This window comes from Gymnoscopelus braueri (assembly GCF_963280865.1).
Source record: "Gymnoscopelus braueri genome assembly, chromosome: 1".
Classification (NCBI taxonomy): Eukaryota; Metazoa; Chordata; class Actinopteri; order Myctophiformes; family Myctophidae; genus Gymnoscopelus; species Gymnoscopelus braueri.
In genome coordinates this window covers 22925268-22952501 of record NC_137603.1, presented here as the reverse complement: position 1 = coordinate 22952501, position 27234 = coordinate 22925268, and the positions used below count along the sequence as shown (strand labels likewise).

General features: G+C 40.3%; 2 protein-coding genes across 2 annotated transcripts in view; one reads left to right on the top strand and one right to left on the bottom strand.

Annotated features, from left to right (window-relative positions):
* The window catches only part of tpma (alpha-tropomyosin), a gene marked incomplete at its 5' end in the record, with an annotated part of 303129 nt that overhangs the window by 119140 nt on the left and 156755 nt on the right, over window positions 1–27234 (bottom strand). The gene's annotated exons all lie outside the window — the stretch shown is intronic.
* Window positions 1528–27191, top strand: LOC308083120 (electron transfer flavoprotein subunit alpha, mitochondrial-like). Its single transcript, XM_080425270.1, has 12 exons — window positions 1528–1642; window positions 4915–5064; window positions 5291–5372; window positions 5867–5949; window positions 8339–8438; window positions 9161–9271; window positions 11431–11532; window positions 11810–11878; window positions 12084–12166; window positions 20408–20473; window positions 23730–23810; window positions 26979–27191. The coding sequence occupies exons 1-12, from the start codon at window positions 1604–1606 to the stop codon at window positions 27012–27014; spliced, it is 1002 nt and encodes a 333-aa protein (XP_080281396.1). The 5' UTR covers window positions 1528–1603; the 3' UTR covers window positions 27015–27191.

Sequence of the window (27234 nt, the reverse complement as noted above, 5' to 3'; positions counted from 1 at the left end):
GATGTTGGGCATGATATCGATATGATATATTATTAATGTTCTTTTCTCATGTATCATCAACATTGGCCATCATCTTATTAATAACGTTATAAAGCAAGTTAGAAACAATTACAAAGTGCTTTGTACACACAAATAAATACATTTGTGCAAGCTTAATGGAGAAGTGAAGTTCTCACTAACTATAAACCCATTGTTTCAGAGGACAGATAGACACTAATATAACAAATATAATATAATATAAGACTGCATAACTATAAATTCCACAAACCTCATATTTTTGTCATCTGGACTTTACCAACCAAGTGCAGCCTAGTTATTTCCAACAGCTAAAAAAAATCTATAATACCAGATACAGTATACAATCTTAGATTAGATGTAGGCCTATTTGAGAGTGCAGATGCATGTCACATTAACGAGCGTCAACGAGCATCAGCTGACACACAACACCTCCCCTCTGCAGTGCTTTAAACTGAAAGTGACTGACTGGAGTCTGTTTCATTTCTCTCCAAAATACCTTGAATATGATGGAGGACATGATTAATAATTACTATGATTATGATAAGCTTTACATTTCATATCATACAGTAAAAACTCCTAACTTTCACCGGCAAAAAAAAAGAAAGTGTTTTTTTTGTATTAAAAAATCAATTAAAAAAATATTACGATACAGTATGACATCATGACAATACCTATCATCACATTTTAATACCACGATAGGCTATATCGTGACACAATATATCGTGACACTTCTAGGCGGGGAGGGTTACTCTTTTTTTTGTAATCACTTGGGGAGGGTCATTGATTTATTTTTTTTGTCAAAGGGAGGGTCATGGCATTTTAGATCAGGGCACATACATTTCCTCCATGCCCCCCCTTATGTAAATTTCGACTGGTCCCTTAGTGGTGGAAAAAGTACTCAAATGTTTTACTTAAGTAAAAGTATCAATATTGCAATGTAGAAATACTCTTTTACAAGTAAAAGTCAGAAATTCAGAATTTACTTGAGTAAAAGTACAAAAGTATTGGTATCAAAATGTACCTAAAGTACCAAAGTAGAAAGTACTCATTATGTAGAATGTGCCATTTCACAAGTTTTCAAACGTATAAAATGTATAAAAAACTTTTTTGAAAATACCCGATCTACAAGCTATTCTAGATTGGCTATTTTCAAATGGCCGAAATGTATTTTCAAATAGCCTATGCATAAAATAGAGCTGGAGTGGGTAATGTATCTTTTGTAATAATAATAATCAAAATCTACAAAGTAACTAGTCTAACTAAAGTTTTCAAATGATTGTAATGGAATAAAAGTACAATTTCCTCTGAGATGTAGTGGAGTAGAAGTAAAAGTATAACAAATTGGAAATACTCCACTAAAAGTAAAAATTTTACTTACGTGCAGTACTTGAGTAAATGTACTTAGTTACTTTTAAAGCAATGCAACGATGCGTATTTACTTTTTCAACCGTAAACCTTTATTTTGACACAATCTTTTTCGTATACCGGAAGTCGTCATGACACTGAGGTTCCATTGACAGAAGTGTTAGTTGTAATCAGCTCAGCTCCAGACAGCCAGTCCACACACACACACACTATTACAGTCATGTTCTCTGCATTAACCAGGACAAATGTGCAGCAGCTGGTAAGTAGACCTGCCTGAAGCTTTGACTGCAGTATCTGGAACTCATTGAAATGTGGTTTAAAATGGATCTTGATAGAATAATAGAAACCACGTAGCTGAATGTCAACATTTATCATGGGGTCATATGAGGACATGGGAGCAGCTAGCTTAGAGTGCACAGTGAGTTAGCCCTTTAGCTTTGCTCTCATACTCTGCACTCTACTTATAATGTAATATCAAATATGTTGAACAGATTTGCCTGTTGTACATTGTTTTGTTTTTGCATATTAATGCCATTAAAAAGTGTTAATCCTACTTAATCCTCCCATGAACTGTCTGCTTTGTTTACATTATGTGTGTCACATGAGGACACCAGTGTGTTGGGTTCAGAGGTGCATGTTCTGCCCAAGATGATTTAGAATGCACCCGATTTGCCTTTTAAAGCTGCAATCCGATACTTATTTTAATGAATAAAACATTATTTTTAATCTGTAGAGTATGTTAATGCAATATCACTAGTACATCTCTATGGTAGAGTATCTGATTACAATATAACTAGTGCATGTGCAGTGGTTGGAGGTGGTCAGGTAGGACACCTGCTGGTTGACAAGTAGTACTGCCTGATGCTAATAAGCACGAGCAGGAATTGTCTTTGAAGAGTGGTTGAAGTTTTGTCTCGCCACGCTGTAGGGCTGTGGTTCTCAACCAGTGGTCCGGGGACCACCAGTGGTCCTTGGGGGAGTACCATTGGGTCCCCAGCGAAATTAGTTAATTAGTTGAAGTCACAATCATTTTTAACCACTAATAGCTTTGGCTATTCAAAAATAGCAGATCGCAAGCTCATAGCACGGCACTGACTGCTAATCTTTTTTTTAAATATTGAAAATGTGTGCATATCTTTGGATATATATTTTAAAGTGAACATTTTTAACTCAAATATTTGCTTCTGGGGGTCCCTGGGACAAAACATTTTCAGATGGGGGTCTGCGCCCAATTGTATATCAATTTAGGGGTCCTTGGCATGAAAAAGGTTGAAAACCACTGCTGTAGGGGAAACTCTGGTTCCAATCCTTGATAAGACATGAAACCTATGCATTGTAGCTTTACAGTCTGTAACTACTACAATAGCAAGCTAGTCATGGTATATAGACTATACAGTACAATCTACCATTATTATGTCCACAGACTCCACACAGTAAGATATTTTGCGTAAAATGTAAGTCAAAATGTAACTTAAGGGTCCATTTGGTTACACTATGAATGCCCATTAAGGGTCCATTTGGACTCTTAAGGGTCCATTTGACTAACATTTCAGACTAACACATGGTTAAATGAACACTGAGGATTTTAGGGCATAGCCTGTAAGGCAGTAAATAGGATTTCACATTCCTGTTATTTCCTGGCTCAGGCAGTTTCTTGTTTGATTTGACTGTGACACACACAGCTCCATGTGTTTGCAGTGTGGTCTGCATTGGAGCAGTTTACTCCAGTTAGTTTGTCACGGTGACAGGCGGTGGCACAACGTTGGTTAGTACAGTATTAACAGTGGCAGGGACCCCCATACAATATTTGTGTCATTAAAATGGACCCCCTGGAACCTCTTGAAGGACCCGTGGGGGTCCTCAGACCCCACATTGAGAGAACCACTGGCGTATACCCTGCTTTGGACCAGTTTGCACCAGTTTGCCATGACAGTCGGTGGTACAGCATTGGTACAGTTGGTACCGCTGTCCTAGGACTGAAGGTTAAATGAGGTGGCTCAGGCTTTTAGCAGTTATGTTGCTACGCCTGGAATAGGGTTTGAATTTTGGCTTCACTCGCAGTGCCAACACTGCCCCCGCTGCACAGTGGCTGGTATTACACCCACCATTACAGCTACAGAGTACCTGCGAGCAAGGCATTGAAATTCAGATTGCTTTTGATATGCAGATAACTTCCAGTTTTAAACTTCCGGAGAATTGGGCACATAGCCGAGCTACTTAACACTACAAAGTTATGTCTTTGATATTTAACTGTGTGTGTGTGTGTGTGTGTGTGTGTGTGTGTGTGTGTGTGTGTGTGTGTGTGTGTGTGTGTGTGTGTGTGTGTGTGTGTGTGTGTGTGTGTGTGTGGCCGACAAAGAAATTAAGTATTCTTCATATAATTTTAACCAACATCTTCATCATTGTTGTGTCCATACGAACAACAATAACATTCAAACAATCTGCATTTGCGTAAGACTTCACAATCACTTGTAACATAGTTCTTCTTTAATACAAGCTGTGTGTATACTGTTACCGTATGCCTCCTAAAAGCTTACAATAGCTTTACATTTGCTGTCAAAGATTGATGGGGCAGTCAGGTGGTGCAGGGGTAAAAAAACACCTGCCCGCCATCCTGATCCGTCTTGCCGAGCGTCTATATATACGAACAAGATGGTCTGTGCTCGGTGGAGGGAAGCCAGGCAGCAGTGAGGGCGAACTTTGTTACTGCACGTATTCCTTCGGGCTGTCAGCAGGGAATGTTGAACAGGAGGAGTAGGAGGCGCTATGTCCTCCCAGTGGGGCTCCTCATTGGCAGGTGGGCCAGTAGGATACATAGATAGATAGATAGATAGATACATTTTATTAATCCCGCGGAGGGAAATCTGTTGCCCAGAGGCAGCACAGCAGTGAGTTAAAGGTTTCATGACGTTCAGTTTTACCACACATTAAAAGTCTTTGTCATGGTCCTTCAAACGTGTATAGAAAGTTTTAACAAAAAATTCCACTCCATTGATCCATGGCATGGCTTTCCAAAGGAAAGGATAGGGGAGGGGAGGGGCGAGGAGGAGAGTGGGCGGGATTAATCGGCTGTGACCTCACTGCCGAAGGGCCAAGCTCAGATTACTTTTCAGCCTAATTATTCAGAAAACCCCAGACCACAGAAAATCCACTGAATGTTCAAAGTTCAGATTTTTTGGGTGTAATTGAGGTCATAAAACCCCCATAAAAACATTTTTTTTTTTAAAGTGAAAATGAATGTCATAGAACCTTTAAGAGTTTTACAGGTAAAGATTAAGAGAAGAAAGTACTGACGTATACAGCAATACAAGGCAAGAAAAAGAAAACGAGAAGCGCTGTCAAAACCGAACAGCAGTAGTACAACAAAAGAATACAACAGCAGACTCAAGCAGTGTGGGAGGAATTTATTTAAAAAGATTGATGTTTGACTCCTGAACGTCACATTGCTCTGCATGCAACGTTGTGACCAAACCATTTTACGAGCCAAATGCACGCAGCTTGTAAAAGCACGTCGTCCTCCTTGTCTTGCAGCGCCGTCTCCTGCACAGGTGTCAGAGCACCCTGGTGGTGGCAGAGCATGAAAATGGCAAGCTGACACCCATCACACTGAATGCCATCACCGCTGCCACCAAAGTGGGAGGAGACGTGACATGTCTGGTGGCTGGGACCGACTGCTCCAAGGTACGGTAGGCCTGTAGACAGTGTCCACGCAGAGGTTAAAGGGCTATTTCACTTTAAAACACTTCTGAGGTCATTTTAACGTCTACTCTGGCTTTTGTGTGCACCCCAGACCGTTTTTAAGTTGCTTGATTCAACATTTATATATTTGATATTACCAATTTTTTTTCACATTTGAAATGAATCATAAATGTGTGGGAAACACTTTATTGTTCTAATTGTTGTGTAGGTTGCTGAACAGATCAGTAAGGTCCAGGGGGTCAAGAAGGTTCTGGTGGCTCAACACGACTCTTACAAAGGCCTTCTACCAGGTAAACTAAGTACACTGATGGAAGTTTGAGCTGTTGTGCATTCCTTTTTTTTATTTCTATCTGCTTTTGTCACAACAGGATCCTGTTAGTATAACATTCAACATAATTAACCACTTAAACCCTGTATACTTCATTGAGTATACAGGGTTGGCTCCCTCCTTTTTTCCCCTCTACACCAAATCTCTTCACTGAAAATAACAGTTTCCCCTCTACACCAAATCTCTTCACTGAAAATAACAGTTTCCCCTCTACACCAAATCTCTTCACTGAAAATAACCGATTCAGAGTTGTAGATTGGCTGTTTTTACCGAATGTTCATCCCAGATTGAGATGTTAGCTTTCATGTGGTTAATAATGATAAGAAAAGCAATGGTTATATTTATATACCAGTTGGCATATTTAAATAATATTATTAAAAAAACGTTATTTGTAATATTTTTTGTGCTATAACATTAAAAACCTAATCTGTCCTACATGTATGTCTCTCTCTACAGAGGAATTAACTCCACTGATTTTGGCCACTCAGAGTCAGTTTAACTTCACTCACATCTGTGCAGGAGCCTCTGCTTTTGGAAAGGTCAGTCACATAATCAACTGTTAAGGTCCTTACACACCGGGGCGATTTTTTCGTGCGAATAATACGCTTTTTTTAAAAACCTTATAAAGTCAATGCAAGCGTACATGGCGCGGAAAAGCGAAGCGAAAAAGCGTCTTTTAATTATTCGGAACAAGTCTGAATTTTGCGTATATTCGCACATTCGCCGGTGTGTAAGGACCTTTAGTTTGGAATACTCTCTTTCACAACTCGTCTTTAACTGTCTTTCTCAATGAACACAATAATAAATCATGGAAAGAATAGAATTACCACCATCATTTTAAAACATTTTTATGAAATGCCTACAAAATGAAAAGGACACATAATCTTAATCCATGACACCATATTAAGCCAACGTAGGTATAATCCAATATACTATATATGTACGGTATATTGGATTACCAGTAATTGAATTATCAATATTTTAGATATCTTCTCGTGCAATAATTAATATTGATTCCATTATTGGCCCAACCCTTGTCAGATCACGCATTGTATATTTGCCAGTAGCAAGATTATGAAAGTGTCTTTTGTCATGAAACTACTAACCTAGCAGATATGTACTGTATTTAGTATATAGCCTCTGTCGGGTGGATCCGAAATTCATGCCCTACTTGTGTAGTGCATGATTACTTTACACAAGTATTTTGTGTTGCGCAGAAGTAGTGAAAATAACCAATCTCACGACACGTTGCATCGCGACGCCTTGTGAGCTCGTTGCAACGCAGCTTATTTTTCTATTTCATTGCTGTCGGGCAGAAACGTCTCATCTCCATATTTTAACTTTTTGTGTTCTTTCGTAAATTAACGCCCTACTTGATCATACTACAGCAAAAGTATCAAAAGTAGCAGATCTACAAGCTCGAAACGCATCTTTGCGACACGTTTTGAGCTTGTAGATCTGCTACTTTTGATACTTTTGAATTTGAATCCTGTTTTGGACATATGAGGTTTCCCCCCGACGGAGACGATTTCCTGAAAAGTAACCATTTCGTACACACAAGGTTTCCACCTGACATTGATGATTATAGTGATGTCCCCAGGAATGCTTGAGAGGGACGCAGGGTTGCCTCAACGAAGCCACATGCGTGGATAGTTTATCTGACTTTGCATTTTTGAACATTACGCCTTTAATGCGTCTGAAAGTTTTGTTCCATTTCAATTTCATAAGGAGGGGATCTTCAGTCACAGTGTAGAACTACTCTCAATTACCTCTCTCGTAATCTGTCATTCCGCAATAGAACTGTCAACTCAAAGATCATAATGGCATTCCAATTGAGTTAGGATGCATTAAACAATATCTTTATGTATTGTAATCCAGCTCATATTGACTGAGGCTGAGGCTGCAGCGTGATTTCCCTGAGTAGATGAATCCTTTTCAGATGATGCATCTTAATCTCCTGGATTTGATTGCACTTTCGCTGGGGAAAAACATCAGTACTTGTTTGTATGAGACGGGTCTGATTGCCGCATTCCATTTCCGAGCAAGGCCCCTGAATGTTTCGTGTCTGAGCAGTGCACACTACAGTGTGTATGTGTGTGTGTGTGTGTGTGTGCGTAAACATTAATTATCCACTTAAGCCCTATATACTTCGTTGCACGATGAATAGTGAAAATAGCTGATCTACAAGCTCACAACATGTCCCATCGCAACGCGCTGTGAGCTTGTGTTACACACATCGCATCATGATGCGTTGTGTGAGCTTGTAGATAGGCTATTTTTGCTATTCTACTATAAAATAAACTCTTGTCTGTCCGTCGGGCCGTCCATCCGTCTTGCCCTCAACTATTCTTCTCCACAGTGGGTTGACCGATCGGAAACTGCACATGAGCGTTTACTATTGGCGTACGAAGGGAATGAGGAAGTCAATTTTTATTTAAAAACAGTTTTATTAACTACATTTTCGCCACGGGATATGTAGTTCCTGGTCCCTTAGCCCGGATGTGCGGCAAATCACGGTCACACATAATTATTTATTATCAATATTAATATTATTATTTATTAATTTAAAAACATTTTGCCTATTATGACATGCCCCAAAAAAGGGACGTGTAGGGAAAGTGGTTGAATAAATAAAACAGGGAAATCTGTGTCAGTCCCATTTGACCACAGGTCTGGTGTTTTTCCAAAGGGAGAAGTTTATTCATAATGTTTTACTCTAAACTGCAATGGAAATGATAAAGCACAAATTTCCAGAGCCTGCTCTAACCGTGCCATTGTAAATAAAGTGATCCTCATCATAACCTCTGTACTCTGTCCTTGGAGGACTCATTAGGATACATATTACATTACAGCCGTTTATCGCTTCACTCATTGTGTCCAGGCGTAGTGGTCCTGACCATCCTCTTAACTGAACACTTGTGTTTACAGAGTCTCCTTCCCAGAGTGGCAGCCAAGCTGGACGTTGCAGCCATTTCAGACATCATTGAAATCAAATCACAAGACACCTTTGTCAGGACCATTTATGCTGGTAAGGTTTTGTTTTTTACGGCATGGCTTTGCGGGATTCTCGCCGTCTATAAGAGATTGTGCGTGTGTGTTTGTGTGCGTGCGTGCAAATTTTGAGATCCACATGATAAAGTGTTTGTAAAACCTCAGATTTAAAGTGTTTGTAAAACCTCAGATTTAAACAGACACATTGACACATTGCAGCCATGTTATATTATGTACAATTGGCATTAAAGGAATATTCACAGCCAAAATGACTTTATACAGCATGGCTTTGCAAGAGGCAATCACGCAGGGTCTGTGTTTCCGGACCTAATCTCGGAAACTGCTGGAACGATCAGTGCCAATCTTCGTGTGCAAGCTTTTCTTTTCCGTGATTTAAATAAACGATGTATAAAATGACATGCCTAAAATAGGAACACCAGGTAGGAAGTGGTTAAAAGTGGGTAAGAGCTCAACGGTTTTCCATAAGGGGCAGGGTGCTGGAGTGACTTGAGTTCCGTGGCCCTCTGCCTCTCTATTGTCAGATCAATGAGTAATTTACAATACCCAGTTCTCTGAACTCCCCCTGCTCCATTCAACTGAACGTCTGCCAGTTGGAAGGTCTTTGTTGCTGCCTGTAAAATAAAAATGAATACCAGACCCCAAAAAAAACCTCCCACCAGACACACCGAGCTAAACGCCTGCACATTGTTCATGGTGTGATGTTGCTAACTCCAAGGACACGGTGTGTGTGTTCTACAGGGAACGCTCTGGCCACAGTGAAGTCCGGTGACAGTGTCAAGGTGTTCACGGTCAGGGGGACATCGTTTGAAGCTGCTTCCACTGAGGGAGGAAGTGCTGCCTCTGAACAGGGTAAGCATGATCTTAACTTTCTGTTTTATATCACTGAGTCTAGGGGTGTGAATCCAATCCAATCCACTGCGCATCAGGCTTGCCGAGAGTCAATTCCAATACGAACCCAATTGGCCTGTGTTTTCGGGGGAGGGAAATTCGGGCGGGGAGGGTGATATTTGTCACTTGCATGTACTTCTAGGGCTGGGGCGGAGCCTGTCAGCGGGGAATGTTGAGCGGGAGGAGTAGGACGGAGGGGCTATGTCCTCCCGGTGGGGGCTCCTCAATGGCCGGGGGACTAGGAGGGTACAACAACAGTGGAAAGTAGTGGGGTAGAGATGCACCGATACAGGTTTTTTCAATTCCGATCCGATATATCAATTAGGATATTTTTCGATATCCGATATATATGCCGATATCCGAGAAAAACTTTAAATACAAAAAAAAATGCATTACCTTTCAATTAAAGACATTTATTACTGAATATTTTAAAGTACAATAACAGTAGAAAAAAAACAAATACACTATGATCTATCACCAAAAGAAAATACCTACAAATAATAAACTAAAACAATGTGCATACTTAACTGCTTCTTAAAATTGTATTACTTTTTTTTATCGGAACGTGGATCGGTTATGTCATGTCCGATATCCGATACGTGAAATAAGTCATATCGGTAGCCGATACCGATACGGTATCGGTGCAACTCTAGGTAGAGGGATTAATTGGCAGAATGACTAAATTAGGAGAATACGGAGTACAAATAATTGGCTAGTCTAAATTTAAAGACAAAGGAAAACAAACAAACAAAAAAACCTTAATAAAATATACGGCTGTGCAATGTAGGGGTGCAACCTCGATTTTAATAAAATATGTGCGCTTTCCTCATATATCTTCTATTTTTGCGTGACACGGTTGTACAATAGTAAAAAGTATAAAGTAGGGCTGAAATGGTTAATCAGGCTAATCAATTTAGTCGATAGATAAAGACATAGAAAACACTTGGTTCAGAAAAATGAACATGGAGGCATATCAGATATCGATATTGATCCTTAAATATTGTGACAACATTTCTAAGTAATATTACCCAGCTGTAATTCTAATCTACATTGTAGATTTCTTTTTGAGATTGAGAGATCCGTATATCATATTCTGTACATGATAATTTGTTCTCGTTTGCCTTGATATTCATGTTCATCTACATTTTATTTATTTGGTTAAATGATTCAACTACAACTGCCTCACTTTCAGAATTATGGTTTAATTAAACAAATAAAGTTTAAAATGTAATGGTGAAAAGCTGTGATACAGTATCTAGTCTACAGTGGTAATAATTGCAGTTGAGTTGGAACTAGTTTTCTCTTTATTAGAGAATGGTTTACCTGAATTATGATTTAAACCAAATATATAAATATATTTTTAAAGATCATTCTCATGGCTTTAAACCAGATGTATACTTAGTTGCTCGCCACGATGTGTTGTGAGCTTGTAGATCAGCTATTTCCAGTGCGTGACACCCACGCGTAACCAAGTATAACTCAGGCTTTAGTGATTAGCTCAGAAGGGACAGGGCAAAGAGACAACAGGAATGCAGGAACAGAAGGATGGGGATAACATGCTGCACAGATGTCCTGGCTGGGAATGAAACCAAACACAATGCTGTTAATTCAATTACATTACATTTAATTTTACAGTGCCAAATCACAACAAGTTGTCTCAAGACACTTTTTGGCCCACCAAGCAATTTCAGTTGTTGAGACAGAGATGGGTTGAGACAGAGAGAAGTACTGTAGGGAGATACGTTAGTTATTTTGTCTTAAGTTCTTATGAGCCAACAAGATGACCTGTATCAATGTTGTTATTTATTTATTTATTTATGGAGGTTTTTTTTATTTCTGAAAAACAAAACAACGACTCACGACGGGGGGAAAAAACGGTTGCGTGATCCAAAAATGTGTCCCGACTCCAAACCCATTGTTTGGGAACCACTGCTCTAAGGACATGGGTCGGTCAGTCTTTAGTCCCAAACTGGATATGTGGAAAACGTCATGGTCCCTGAAGAACCCGCTGTACTTGTTGCACATCATGCCATATGTTATGCACATGTGTATGTATGTCACATATCGATGACGTCAGGTGGAAACTCATTTTGGAGCCAACTATTCTCGTTGTTTTTCAGTGACTCCACCTCCTCCAGCGGGCGTGTCCCTGTGGGTTGGACAGAATGTGACCAAGAGTGACAGACCTGAACTCACCAGTGCCAAAGTAGTGGTGTCTGGAGGTAAGAGCTTGTAAATGGTGAATGGTGCTTTTATATGGCTCAATTATCCAAAGCGCTTTACTACGTGCATTACATTCAGTCACCCATTCACACACCGAAGGCAGAGGAAGCCATGCAAGGCACCAACCTGCTCATTGGGAGCAGTTAGGGGTTCAGTATTTTCCGGGTCCGGGACAAAAGTTTAATATGCAACACAATTGGATGTAGTGCTTCGTCTCTCTCACAGCTACATCCTTGCCTCCTTGAGAGTTTCTTATGCGATGTTGTTGTGTTTTAGGCCGAGGTCTGAAGAGTGGGGACAACTTCAAGTTGCTGTACGACCTGGCTGATACAATGAACGCTGCAGGTAATATACTTTTATTCATGTCTCCAACCCTTTCAGAGAGGTTCCCAAGCTCGAGACCCAAAAGAGACATTTGTTGTCTCCGCGGACCTTAAATGTACAAAAAATATGTTCATGTTGTTCTACCTTTAAGAGTGACCATGTTCTACATGTCTATGTTGTTCTACCTTTAAGTGTGACCATGTTCTACGTGTCTTCATGTTGTCAGTGGGGGCTTCAAGGGCTGCTGTAGATGCTGGCTACGTCCCCAACGACCTGCAGGTCGGACAGACAGGGAAGATTGTGGCACCCGTAAGTTATTACATTATTGATTGATTGATTGATTGAAGACAACAATGCATATAAATGAACATATATTTGTTAATATCTGTCAAAAGGATAGAACACAAAACGTTTATTTTCATTCTGGTCCTCTAAGTGAAAATGTGTGTAACGTGTGTGTCATGAGCTTGTAGATTGGATTATTATATATGTGTTCGAATTAGAACATTAATATTATCGTCACAATATCGATATTGAGTATTTGGTCAATATATTTATTGACCATGTATTTGATTGCCCTGCCCTACTCATAATAATGGTAATTATCTAGCATCATTCACAACAATACAAACACTACTGTACTGACTGCAAATCTGTACTTTGTAGTCAGAACTGCAGACTCACCCACAATTGTCCACCAATACTCACCTCTTCAGACTCCATCTCACACCCTAGCACTCACCTATTTAGACTCCACCTCACCCCCTAGCACTCACCTCTTCAGAATCCACCTCACCCCCTAGCACTCACCTATTTAGACTCCACCTCACCCCCTAGCACTCACCTCTTCAGTCTCCACCTCACCCCCTAGCACTCACCTCTTCAGACTCCACCTCGCCCCCTAGCACTCACCTCTTCAGACTCCACCTCACCCCCTAGCACTCACCTATTTAGATTCCACCTCACCCCCTAGCACTCACCTCTTCAGAATCCACCTCACCCCCTAGCACTCACCTATTTAGACTCCACCTCACCCCCTAGCACTCACCTCTTCAGACTCCACCTCGCCCCCTAGCACTCACCTCTTCAGACTCCACCTCACCCCCTAGCACTCACCTATTTAGACTCCACCTCACCCCCTAGCACTCACCTCTTCAGAATCCACCTCACCCCCTAGCACTCACCTCTTCAGAATCCACCTCACCCCCTAGCACTCACCTATTTAGACTCCACCTCACCCCCTAGCACTCACCTCTTCAGACTCCACCTCACCCCCTAGCACTCACCTCTTCAGACTCCACCTCACCCCCTAGCACTCACCTCTTCAGTCTCCACCTCACCCCCTAGCACTCACCTCTTCAGAATCCACCTCACCCCCTAGCACTCACCTCTGCAGACTCCACCTCACCCCCTAGCACTCACCTCTTCAGACTCCACCTCACCCCCTAGCACTCACTTCTTCAGACTCCACCTCACCCCCTAGCACTCACCTCTTCAGACTCCACCTCACCACCTAGCACTCACCTCTTCAGACTCCACCTCACCCCCTAGCACTCACCTCATCAGACTCCACCTCACCCCCTAGCACTCACCTCTTCAGACTCCACTTCACCCCCTAGCACTCACCTCTTCAGACTCCACCTCACCCCCTAGCACTCACCTCTTCAGACTCCACCTCACCCCCTAGCAGCCGCTGGTCATCAAATTATTGGCTTAGGAATGCGACAAAAACAAAAAAATATCCATGAATTCAAGTCTCCATGGGGTGACTAATCGATAGAAAAAAAGTATTTTTTTGGGTGAACTATCCCTTTAAGAATGTTATTTCGATTGCATGATGTGTAGACGGATGGCCAGGTTCATTGTTTACCTGCCTGGTAGCCTAGTTTCCTTGAGGCACTACACTACTCTGTTCTTGCAGCACTCTACTTTTACCTTGTAGAGTGCAGTACTGTTTACCTCGTTGTTTATTGACCAGAGTTCATGCTTACTCTGCTGATTCAGATTTCGCACTTGTCGGTCGCTCTGGATAAGAGCGTCTGCTAAATGCCCAAATTGTAATTGGAAATTGTAGTACAATATCTCTACTATGCTGTCATGTGTGATGTGGCATTATTTAATTATTTCAGTCTGAATGAGCTCTAAATTGGTTAATTAGGCACTTTGGCGTCCAATAGGAATATTCCAGCTGTCATCACACAGCCACGTTTGAACCTGCTGAAATGTACTTAGTGTTGACTTAAAATTCCTAAATGATTTACCAGACCCATTAGTGAGGAGACTTCTAAGTGCTTTGAGTTCACTCTGCTCCCCAAAATGGTCAAGTCTGCCAACAGTGTAATGAATATGAATCTGGTATACATGGTATGGTAATACTAGACTGATGATAAGCCAAAGTTAGTTGTAAATATCAATGTTTGGTAGTCACTTTTGATATATTGCAAATCGCCGCTGTTGGGCAGAAAGCTTGTATCTTCTATATTTCATCTTTTTTGGTTAATTTAATTCAATTTGTTTAATAAAATAATGCCCTATTTAATATTGTGTCGTATGACATGGTCACGCTTAAAAAATGATTCCTATAATGGCGTTCCCAGTTGCCCACACTAGGGATGCCAGTTTGAAAGTGGTCTTGTCTGCTCTGTGGGTTTTATAAATGTTTAAACAATTAAAAGTGTGAACAAGAGCTTTTGACTAAAGAATAACTACATTATCTTTTACATATCCTGAAAATTAACAACTAGTGATGGTATATGTAGATATGCAGTAATCTGCTAGTACACATGGATTAAAGTTCTGAGTCGCCACGACTGATTTCAATCATTTGGATTCCATAGAAGCCAACATGTCTTCTATGGAAGCATGTTGCCCAACAAACATATCCAATCTACAAGCTATCAACGCATTGAGAGCTTGTAGATTGAAAAAAAATGTTTTGGTAATTCTTTTTTTTAAAGATTAGAGCATTTGAAGTAGTCAAATGTTCAGAAGCATTTTCCATAAAACCCTAATGGATATTTCATAAAAAGCAACGGTTAAAGACTCAATCTGTGATTTCTTCACCTGGTTGGCGTATGTAGAACAGCAGGAATAATATTACTAAAATATCATAATTTTACATATTGTGTTTATTGTTGTTTCGGAATCCGTGCTAGTGTGGGGGGGTTCCTTTTCATAATGTTTCACAAATTGCACATGAGGACATTTTCAGTCGTGAGATTTTATTGTGCGTGTGCGTGTGCGTGTGCGTGTGTGTGTGTGTGTGCGCGCCATTCTTTACTCTGACAGGCCTCAAAAAATACCTCGTCTGAAAACAAATCACGGCCTCATGCAGGCCTGCCCAGTCTGAGAGCGGAACCATGTTGTGGATTTATAATTCATAATTCTTCAGGGTTAATGCAGTATACCGCATGATAATTAGTATTAATTTTTGATCGCTTGCCTGCGGGCCTTTTCTGCATTGTTGGGCCAGAGAAGCGGTGCCATTATTACCGTGTCAGTGTAACTGTCAGTGGGCTGTTTTATTTTACAAAATGGAATGTCGTGTATTTTATTATCAGCTGTTGGCTGTTGGTGTGAAGCGCTTGCTTATTAGAGGTTTAAAACACGAGGGCGTGTCACTTTAATGAGCCTCAGCCCCAGTCGACACAACCTCAGCGCATGTTGTGACATCAGCATTACTGTGTACTGTACACTAGTGGTTCTCCAACTTTTTCATGCCAAGGACCCCCAAATTGACACTTATCAGTCCACGGACCCCTATTTGAAAAGATATGCCAGGGACCCCCATAAGAGAAGATCTCTACGGCTCTAGCAGTGATTCTCAACCATTTTAATTTGAAGGCCCCTCGGTTTGACATGCATTAGGCTACGGACCCCCATTTTATGGCATTTCTATCTCTGGAACCCCAATTTATATTGTAAAATCAATGTTAATTTAACTCTGAGAGCTAAACTATACATCATTTAGCTGGGAAACCCCTGGAACTCCCCCAAGGACCCCTGGGGGTCCCGGACCGCACTTTGAGAACCATTGCTGTACACCGTGTACAAAGGCTGCTTGATGGAGAATTTACTGTCCACTGAAAATAAGGTGTTGCACAGAGAAAACAGCAGATATACTGTACATGCTGCTATTTTAACTTAATGTATTCGTCTGATAGTATATCTGCTGCTATTTTAACGGCCTCATACATAGCCATTTCTTCTTACCAGGCACCCTGTATGTATTAATGCATATAAGTATAGGCAATTCAACACAAGCACTGTACTGCATCCAACACAGTTGCTGGTTGATTGTGGACAGTACTGAACCTGTTGTGTGGAAATTAGACAAGAAAACATGCTTAAATATTTTTTTTTACATGGGCGTCAATGGGAAATTGTGGGAAATCACCTATTTCAGCATATTTCAATACTTAACACCACTGGGATTTCTTAGGACTAGATATGCTATAAGTAACATATTTATGAGACAAACAGTTGAAATGGTTTCTGTTTTCTGTTTCTGCAATTTGTTCTAGGCTCACTCCTTTTTATCCATAGACTGCCTATACTATAAATTTGACTCTACTCATATCGGAAATATTTGAATATCTGACCTGTTCACCTTATTATTTCTTTCTATCTTTATTCTTCTTCCCTTTCCTGAACAATACAAATGATGGAGCTTGTATACAGAAAATAATTTAATTCACTTTTTGTACACACAATGTGACAATAAAGTCGGAAGTTTAAGTTCACAACGGGGCACAATGAAACACATGAAATAATTAAATTGAATCTATAGCTGGTGTAAAGTCTGGTATCGCTAGAATCTCATAAAATACAACATAATCGTCCACCAGCAGCACTTTGTTTATTGTATTCACACTTAACTCATTCACTGCCAGAACTTTATTTTTTTGCGTTTGCCCACTGCCAGAGATTTTTAATTAAAAAAAAAAAGTACTCAGGAGCCGAGATACAAAATGTTTAAGTTTTAAGTTAACAAGGAAGTGGATGGGAGTCTAGATCTTCAACAAATCATATCTCCTTGGTCTTTGGGTTAAAAAAGAAATAAATAAATAAGAAAAAAAAAAATTGAAAAAATTAAAAGTCGTTTTAGTCGTTCTTGGCAGAGGGGGCTTAAAGGACAAAAGTCGTTTTAGTCGTTCTAGGCAGGGAATGAGTTAAAGGGACCGGAATTTGTCCATTTGTTCGCCTCTGGACATTTGGAGGGGCAAGCTTTTAATTCGAATTACGGTATGTAATTTTTTATTAAGCCAATAGATTATATTCTTATATCTGCCTGAAAACATTATCCCAGTGGTCTCTAGGAATAAAAAGAAATGCAAACAAATATATAGTTTTAATTTCAGGAGGGAGGTGACCTAATCATTTTGACACCCACCCTTCTTTTGTAATCCAAATGATGAAATACTGTAGGGCCCAGGTGTAAAAAAAAACCTTTATTCTGCATAGCCAGCTGGTGGATGAAGTGGATATGCTCATATTGTCCCACCTGAAGCTAGCTGCGCTGTGTGAACACACAGGTTTCAGCATCATGTCCTCACACCTGAAGCTAGCTCAGCTGTGACTCTGAATACATTGGTTTCAGCATTACACTGGGGTATTTGAAGAACAGGCCAGCAGGTGCATCATCCCTGGCCTGCTGGGTACCCAGCAGGGAGGTGTGTGTGTGTGGTGTGTGTGTGTGTGTGTGCGGTCAGTTGATGGCTGCTCAAATGGTCATGATTGTTTGGGGGGCAGTGAGGGGTCTTACTCAGCGACATAGACCAGGGCTGGGCGGCGAACCGGTGACCTAATGATTACCAGAGACAGCCTCATGACCCACTAAGCTATGTCCCCGTCTGAGACGCAGAGTGAGCAGACAGAAATGAGATCTTATAATGAGCATTAGTGAGGACCAATTATATGAGGACAAGGTTGAAAAATGGGTGAAGTGCTCCTTTAAGTGGTTAATCCAAAGGCTTTAGTAGGTTACTTTGTGGAGGGGAAACTTTCAGAAGCTGTTTGTATGTACTGGTACCAGAGGTAAAGAGCCCCCCCCCCCCCCACGGCCCCATCATCCCTCAAGTGAAAAAATAAAAAAGCCCCCTGGATTGACAGCGCCTTTCATACTGTATTATCCAGGCTGGCTTTTAACTCTGGGAGAACTGTGTTCACAAATTGATGCTCTGCTCCTCTGGGGCCACGGCTGAAACATTAAATCGTACTGAAATATTCATATGTGAGTGCATTTAGCTGAGAGCAATTGATGTGCGACTCCCACGGGAACCCACCGGGATGGAAATGTTGCCAGCCAGGGTCCCGGCACACGCTGGCAGACACCCCGAGCTCCTGGTCGGCCCGCTGATTCTAGCGGGTGCCAGGGGTTAGCCAGTCGTCTCACATTGTGTCGTGATGGTTGGTCAGACATGCCGTGTGGTTTTTGTGGTCGGATCATGTCGGGAACGTTGTAGGGGTTCACTGTCAAACAGGGTTTGTCGGGCGGCTTGTCGTTGTTAGGGGGGGAAAATGCTATCTTATTTTAATGGTGCTGTAAGTGATATTTTTTGGTTAAAATGAGTGTTTAAAAATGTCTATTCTAGAAGTAGTCATCGCTAAAGAGTCTTTGTTCAGTAACGTGGCTCTCTCCATCTCTCTGGCATGCCACTTTAGTACACAAATACATTTTCAGGTCTGGAATTGGTGATTGAAACAAAACAAAATAAATGCATAAGAAGACAAGATTGGAACTGGAACATAAGTTGATTCATCTTTGTGGTGTTATTTGTGGTCACACCTGGTTTGTAACCAACCTTGAAATGTATTTTCGGCTTGCTAAAGAGATGGGGAGACTCCTGTTACTGAATAAACACTATAGCAATGATTGTTACGAAAATAGAACTTAAAAGTGTTGTTTTAACCAAAACATCACTTTTAACCTTAACTGGGTTAATTAGTTTTCATTTTAAGGAAACACCCATTTTCCAGCCCAACTTCACCCTAGATAATTAGTTTGAACAAATAATACATAGAGATACTTTCTTTATTTGTAAAGCTGCTGAACAGCCATGAGATCGCCTTGTGGAGACTATTCATCTTGTGAAACATTGTAATGTGTGTTACATAAAAGCTCAGATTCAGATGCACAATGTTTATCCCAGAATAGAGACGCTAGGGTTCATGTGGAACCACTTAAGAGTCTTAGACCCTCTACAGCTACACTTAGTAAAACGGACCTGAGTTGAACTGTACTTGGTGCACTCTTTTTTTTTAATCAGCTATATTCTGTGAATGTTTGCCCCAGAATAGGGACGCTAAGGTTCATATGGTTAATGACATGCACAGCTCCAAACTACATTTACACATCAGTGTGAAACATTTAAATGTGTCTTACATAATAGCTCAGATTCAGATTAAACTGTATTGTCACATCACAAGTTTACAGATGTAATAGCGTGGGTGAAACTTATGTTTTTTACCTTGCCTTGAGTGGTTTGTGTGTGATTTGTCTGTCTGTGAACAAAATACTTTTTTTTTATGAAACTTGGTGGGAAGAGATTATTATCGGTGGTTTAAGGATATATTTTGGTTACATTCAGATGGTAATCATTGCTATAGACTAGTGTTTGTTCAGTAACAGGGGTCTCCTTGTCTCTCCAGCTCTTTAATAAACAGATTTCAATTTCATCCAATCATGAGATTCATCAGCATCAGTTTTATAGTGGTCCAGTTCTATCACTAATATTTTCTGCTAATTGTTTTTGTTTCATCACTTCTAATGTTATTTGTTCATTCCGTATCCTGTGTGAGTTCTCTCTCTTGATGTTAGATGAAATTGGTATTTATTAAAGAGCCCTGAGACCTCTGTTACTGAATAAACACTATAGCAGGGGTCAAATCTGTACGTGGCAAGACTTTTCCACATGGTAAATCTTTGATAGTGGAATGTACTGTACTGTACTGTATATAATAATAAATGATTATAATGTTCTAATTTTGTAATGTGCGATGAAATCACTGACTGTACTGATAAGACACAATTATTGAAATCGCTTTTCTTCAGAATAGTTAGTTGTCAGGACACTGATTTAGTTCACATTCTCATTTAAAAAGGTGTAGCACATTGTCATAGACACTATGACACTTCAGGAGTCCACTGTTATACATTTAGGGCTATTGGTCTGTATTTCTAGTATTATTATTGACCGCTCATTTTGTATGTCCATGGCAATAACATTTTACGAAAATGTCCATCACAAGCTGGCATGGTGATGATTGCTGACTCTATAGCAATGATGACAATTTAAATCACATTATAGAGCTATTTAACACTTATTTTAACAAAACAATATTACCTTTAATAATTTTCTTAAAGTTTGGGCTGGTGAGTTTAAAGTACTTTAAAGTAAATGTTTGACATGATATTACTTTACCACAGATTTGAACTGTCAATGCCAGTCATGTTGCTGTCTCCTCAACTTCAACTTCCAAATGATGTATTCCTCATATGTAGAGCTTTGGACTATGTGTGATGGTTTCGTGTATTTGTGTTGTTTATAGGAGCTGTACATTGCAGTTGGAATATCAGGAGCTATTCAGCATTTGGCTGGAATGAAGGACAGCAAGGTAAGATTCTTCACATTCCATATAGATATAAAACCAGTTTCTCCTAGACTACAACCCTATCCATTGACCGGGGCCCTACATGGGTCTGTACTTGGTTCCCTCCTTTTTCCTCTTTCCACCAAATCTCTTGGCCGAAAATAGCATAACTACTGTAGATTGGCTATATTCGCAGAATGTTCGCACAGCTTCAAACTACATTTGCACGTCAACTTTCATACATTTAAAGGACGGAACCAGCATTGTTTTCCCCCCCACATTTTAGAATGTACGATTTAGGCATTTAGCAGACACTCTTATCCAGAGAGACTTACAAGAAGCAAGGTAATCACCTAGAATGCATCCAATATACTGTAGTGCCTCAGTAAACTAGGATCACGGGTAAACCAAGGACCTAGCAGCATCAGTCTACTCTAAACAATATATACAGTAACATCTGGTACTTCTTTCTTTTTTTACTGTCCCTGTTTTGACTGTGTTATTTGAAAATATGTTTTCATAAATTCAGGTTGTCTGAGCAAAGGATGTAAATTTAATGATATTCCATTCATTTCAGTGGAATGTAATTGTGAACAGTGCAGTCTCAGGATGTCGAGGATGTTGGAAAATGTAAAATGTGTAGAATCATCTCCCAGTAGACTTGTGCTTTCTACTAGGACACACATGCTAATTGAAACTGCAACGAGTCATGCATAACTACATGGAGTTTTGGGCGCCGAGCGTCGGATCGCTAAGTTAATTTTGGTGTTGATCATTTTATTCAGTGCAGTTAATGTCGCTCATCGTCCCCCGGAGGGAGGGAGGGAGGGCTTTTCCTGTCCCCTCTTTCATGTTTATCACATGATGAACTAGCGCAGTGGGTTCTCAAAGTGGGTTCCGGGGACCCCCGGGTTTCCTTGAAGGGGGTTCCAGAGGGTCCCCACAGCAAAATTGGTTAATGTAGCATCAAAATCAGTTTAACCCATTTAACCCTATTTCATACTTCTACAAGCTCACAAGGCTTGTACTGTAGATCGACAATTAAAAAACGAATTTGAAAAATGTTGAATGCCGCTCAGAAGAGCGTCGTATACATTCTGATAATAATCATTGCTATAGTTTATGAGTGTTTGTTCAGTAACATGAACATCATCCAGTTAAGCTCTTTAAGGAGAGCGATCTCATACAAGGTACAAGATAAACAACTGACATTGGAAGTAATGAAACAAAATTGGGAGGAGAACATATAAAATTGAAGCTGATGAATGGGTTCTTCAGGGTGATTGGACCTCTCAGCTTCACGTCAGGGTCCTCTTGGGATTTATTTCTCAACAATGAGCAGCTCACCATTCATTATCCCTCGCTTAATTGTTTGTATCTCTTGCATTAAACTGTAAACATATTTTATGTCAGTCAGTCTTTGTCCAGACATTTACTTTTAAGCCCAATTTATACTTCATCGTATATGGAAACAGATCTACAAGCTCACGTGTAGATCTATTTTCGCCGCACGACTCTTTTCCAGAAGTCGACCCACTTTTTATAGTGTCACAAGTAATGCAGGGCACCCAACACCCAACGAACATGGCTTAGTAAAAAATGTAAATGTAAAAAAAAAAGACGAAAGAAAATCTGTAGCCATGACAACGGTGTCCTGAGTGGATTCAGAGCCGTTGTAATCCAGTGCACTTAAGAAGAATGTTTCAGAACAGAGAACCTGAGAAGCTTTTTAAACTACCATGTATAATTCATTCTGTTTTATCCCCTCTGCTTCACTGTGTGTGTGTGTGTGTGTGTGTGTGTGTGTGTGTGTGTGTGTGTGTGTGTGTGTGTGTGTGTGTGTGTGTGTGTGTGTGTGTGTGTGTGTGTGTGTGTGTGTGTGTGTGTGTGTGTGTGTGTGTGTGTGTGTGTGTGTGTGTGTGTGTGTGTGTGTGTGTGTGTGTGTGTGTGTGTGTGTGTGTGTGTGTGTGTGTGTGTGTGTGCGTGCATTTCTGTGTGTTGGGGGGGTTCTAAATCTGTCATCCCCCCCGCCTGTATATTTATTTTTCTATGAGATTTAACATAATATCCAGCTGTTTTATGGCATAAATCACTTTCGCCCACAAAAATAAGTTGCGTTCATAAGATGGAGCTGCTTATTGTGCGTGGGGTTAATTTGATCTGTGCTGTAAATGCATCCCGTCATACAGACAGTGGTGGAAAGTAACCAAGTACATTTAGATCAGATTTTGAGTGGAGTAAGACTTGTAATGTGAGACAGGATCAGTCACCACATCCAGAAACCAGTTAGGATTTAGAAGACATTTTTTTTAGATGCGTTCCCTGATTGAATGGGTCAAGTGGTCAGATGGGTGGGCCGCGAACACTTTTGAGATTTTCGAGTGGGCCCTGATCCAGAAACGGTTGGAAACCACTCTTTAGGTCAATTTAGGCTGTTTGGATGATGAGCAGAATGAGAGAGAGAGAGAGGCAGCGAGTGAGATAAGAAGAGAGGGACAGAGGAGTAGAACATAGTTTGACTCCTGAAGCAGTGGTGAGTGGGAGTTGAAGTAGCTGATTGAGAGGAAGGAGAAGCAAACACCAAATTCCTTCTCGATACAAACTCTTTTAGGAATCAAACACAAAAATCACCTGGGCCCAAGAGTTCAACACTTGTAATCCCTATCTGAGTGGATCAGATTGGGATTTTATTTGATTAATCACACTTTACCGTGTAAAATAAAATGATCTCGGTGTAATCAGAAGCACATTATGCATGCTGGGGACAATGTTTGATACTTTTTGAGATTTTAAACTGGTTGTCAATGGAGGTTGGACTGGCCTAACTTTGCTCAAATCAGCGGATGACTGATGTCATTGATTCCTGATGTCATAGAAGACATCTCCACTTCCTGGTCCACTTGAAGAGGTCTTAGTTTGGTTCGTTTAAAAGGGTCTATAGGTGAAAAGGCCCTGAGATCAGCAGGAAAGCCAAGCCGTTATTAGAGCCGGTCTTGTTAGTTCATAATCCAGCCCGTGGAAGGAAAATCATTGAAATGTAACTTTGTTCTCTTGTAATATAGATTGTGTTAGGCACCTTTTCAATGTACAATGTTGCACAATGTAGCCATTTATCCAGAGCACTTGCACAAGTGCACGTTTTGGAGTAAATGCCACGAACAAGAAAGTGAACAAAGAAATCCTTGCAGAACAGCAGCTTACAGCGGAGATCCATTTTCACTGTGACACAAATTTCTATTATGTTCTGACAGCGATGTGCTATTCTTTTATTCTCTTGCAGACAATCGTTGCCATTAACAAGGACCCAGAGGCTCCTATCTTCCAAGTGGCTGACTACGGTCTGGTGGCCGATCTGTTCAAGGTGAGCGTGTGAGAGGCAGAGAAGCAACTTTATACTCACTTCAACTTCAAAGTTATTGTCACATCACAGGTTTACAGGTGTAAAGAAGTGGTGCAATTATTTTTCATACTAGCTCCGTCATTTGTAGTTTTTAGAAAAGAAGAAGAATAGCAAAATAGAGTTTTGCTATTATAAGGAAAACAGGCCAGATATTCAAATATTCCTGATATGAGTAGATTGAAATACACATACTGTGCAAGCAGGTCAGATATAAAAAGGTGATTTATGAGGCCGTTAAAATAGCAGCTAATTAAAATATTGTTTCAGATACATATATGCATGATGTTAGCAGCAGATGTAGCAGCGATAGTACAGTAACAGATACAGAATATAAATTTGTGCATATACTGTAGTCTCTCGTGCAAGTGAGACAGCAGGTATCAGGCATGTCAATGCAAACATGGGTGGCAGTTCGAGCACAGCAGCAGCAGAGTGCCCCTACAGTCTATACATAAAGGTTAACCTGGCATCCCTATTTTGGGCATGCAGGCAGAAATCGTAATAAAATATTCCTCTAAAAATTGCAGATATAAAGCTTGTAGATTGTCCGTTTTTGCTATTCGTCGAACGACAAAATATAAATTAGGGCTTAAGTGGGTAATGACATGGAGGATGCCTTGCCATCAATGAATAGGAATGAAAACAACGGTCATGTAATGTTAATGCACTTAAAGTGACTCCCTGCGAGCCCTTATTAAAACACTTCAATTATTGAGAGAAGCCTGTAATAATGGTCACTGTTAATTCACCGTGTGACAGCCACCACCTCCCACGTCACTGGAGAGCTCCCAAAAGCAATTTAGGGCCCCGTCCCACGTCTTCTTTAGGTCTGCTCGTGTCACTTCATCAAACTGGCCCTTGATGATATATATCGACAAATTCAGTTCATATGAATGATTTAGGCCTCACCTGTCATTTGCAGTTTATCTGTGAGTTAAAAGGTTATATAGAATCGATGTAATCTCTATTATAGATGGCATACAATGAAAAGAAAATTATACATCCACAAATCTCTTAAAAAGGCGTCGAATTTAAGTATTGCTTATCCCCCCGTTTTTTGGTGGAGTACCCTGGGCGCTTCAAACAGAAAATAGTTCAACTTTTGGAGAGGAGTGCCGCTCACGTTTGATCGTCCTGGCTGTGTGTGACAACCCGGTCATTTACCACCTGACGATATGTATCTTTACCATAAGCATTTAGAAGTCCATGTTTACCGTTGTTTCAGCTAGGCTATTTGTGCTAATAAAGCAGATGACACATCATCCGAGCACAACAACGGTTGTTGTTGATGGGTTTGAACGTTGTGGGTGTCAACACACACTCTGTATGCTTAGTAAGAAGTTCTCTAGTCTGGACACAGGTTATCCAAAGCACTCCTCCTTTCTGTGGACACAGCCCCTTTATAGAGGTTACAGGAAAATAGCTAACTTTATGCAACAGAGGTGTAAACATGAGACCTACAGTAATACCTTTTTGAAGGCAGTGTGCACGTTATGGATGCAATTAGTAGCAAACGTGTAGAATGCTGTAAATACTGTATGTTTGGACAACTTTTTTACACTCAGTGGGCACCGTGCCACTGAGCAAATGCAGAGACAAAGCATAACAGCCGCTCAACACGAGTGGCTGGTAGATTCCACATTGATTTAGTTTTCGTCTCTTCATTTACATGCTTTGTTGACCTGAGGAGGGTTAGGGTTCAGTTGGGACGTGAATACAGAGAGGTGGCGGTGACAGATAAGTGTGCCAGCCACTGTTGCCAGGTTTTGCGAGAGATGAAAGCAACAAGGTCTATGAAAACAAGCCCAAAAGAGGTGACTGTAGGCCACATGAGCACTTTAAACCTATATGCATCGGCTATTTGAAAATAGCCGATCTACAAGCTCACAACGTTGTGAGCTTGTAGATCTGCAAAATATCTTGGGGTAAAAAGTGAAAAATGTGAAATTGGAGGGGGGGGGGGGGGGCATGGACAAATACATATTAATTTGGGGGGTCCTTGCCATGAAAATGTTTGAGAACCACTGGTTTAAACAACTTTAGGAAACAACTAAGTAACTACACTTTAGAAAAACCGCAAGCCGCAACTACCAATATTTAAGTGACTTTACAGAAAAAGAAGCCCAAAATCGTTTATAATAAGCAGACATGGCAACACTGGTGCCAGCCAGCTTTTGCTGCCCTCCTTCAATCAAAAGGCCTCCATTCATTTGTGTGGCGTGTAATCCTAGCAGCGTGGTCCATTTGTTTGACCATGGCTCATGAATGATTGATCTTCTCCATGGCGTGTGGTGCGCTGGTCTTTTAGTAAACTCCATTGAAGTGATGGGTGTAGTTATAGGTAGCAGGTTGCAGATCCGTGGTGCGCTGGTTATCACTTTACCTGTCTCACATAACTGCTTTACAATCTAATCAATGTTAACTGCTCACTATGAAAAATAAGTCATTTTAGGGCTGCCAGCTATCAATATATGTATATATGTGTTTATGTATATGTGTGCATATATATGTGTTTATATGTATATGTGTGTATGTATATATATATATATATATATATATATATATATATATATATATATATATATATATGCCTAAAATATGGATAGATTATTGATCGATTATACTATATTAAAATTGCCTAATGGGTGTGCGGTTGGTGGACTACCGCACATATATGGTGTCAAAGGCATGTCTGCCCCCCGTCAGCAATTTACATTTTGCAGGCGCTCTTAACCAGAGCGACCTACAATAAGCAAGGTAAACACATACGTTAATGCAGAGAGACAGTGTAGTGCCTCAGTAAGCTAGCATCACGAGTAAACCAAGAACCTAGCATCAGTCTAAACAATATACTATCAAAATAATAATCTGTACATTGAAACTGTAGGATACCAGGTAAACAACGAACCCAGCATCTGTCTGAATAACCTGCGATCTAAATTTTAACATTGTGGTCAAGAAAAACAAGCCTAAGTAACAAAAACATGTCAGACACCATCAGCACTGATGTCAGACACAACAGAAAATTATCGATTATTTTGCCTGTTTTTGTTGCACCTCTATTGTATTTATTTTAAAAAATCGTTAAAGGAAAACATACTTTCTTTTTGTCTATGTTCCGATATTTAGGCTGTTCCAGAGATGACTGCGCTTTTGAAGAAGTGATCACTTGAAAATCAAGTTTAAACAGCTGGCTGATACAACTATTGAACAATAACTACATACAGCAATACCTGCAAGATATATGTGAATGAGAATCCTGCCTTAACAAAAAAATTACAATAACTACTTACAGTAATACTGTACCTACAAGATATCTATGTCAATGAGAATCCTGCCTTACATGTATTTGACGATTAATGCCTTTGAAAGACTCTTTCTGTCT

Coding starts and splice junctions, on each gene's coding strand:
- LOC308083120 (XM_080425270.1), top strand. CDS start 1,604: ATGTTCTCTGCATTAACCAGGACAAATGTGCAGCAGCTG. Junction 8,439..9,160: donor TGTCAGGACCATTTATGCTG/GTAAGGTTTTGT, acceptor TGTGTTCTACAG/GGAACGCTCTGGCCACAGTG. Junction 11,879..12,083: donor TGATACAATGAACGCTGCAG/GTAATATACTTT, acceptor TCATGTTGTCAG/TGGGGGCTTCAAGGGCTGCT.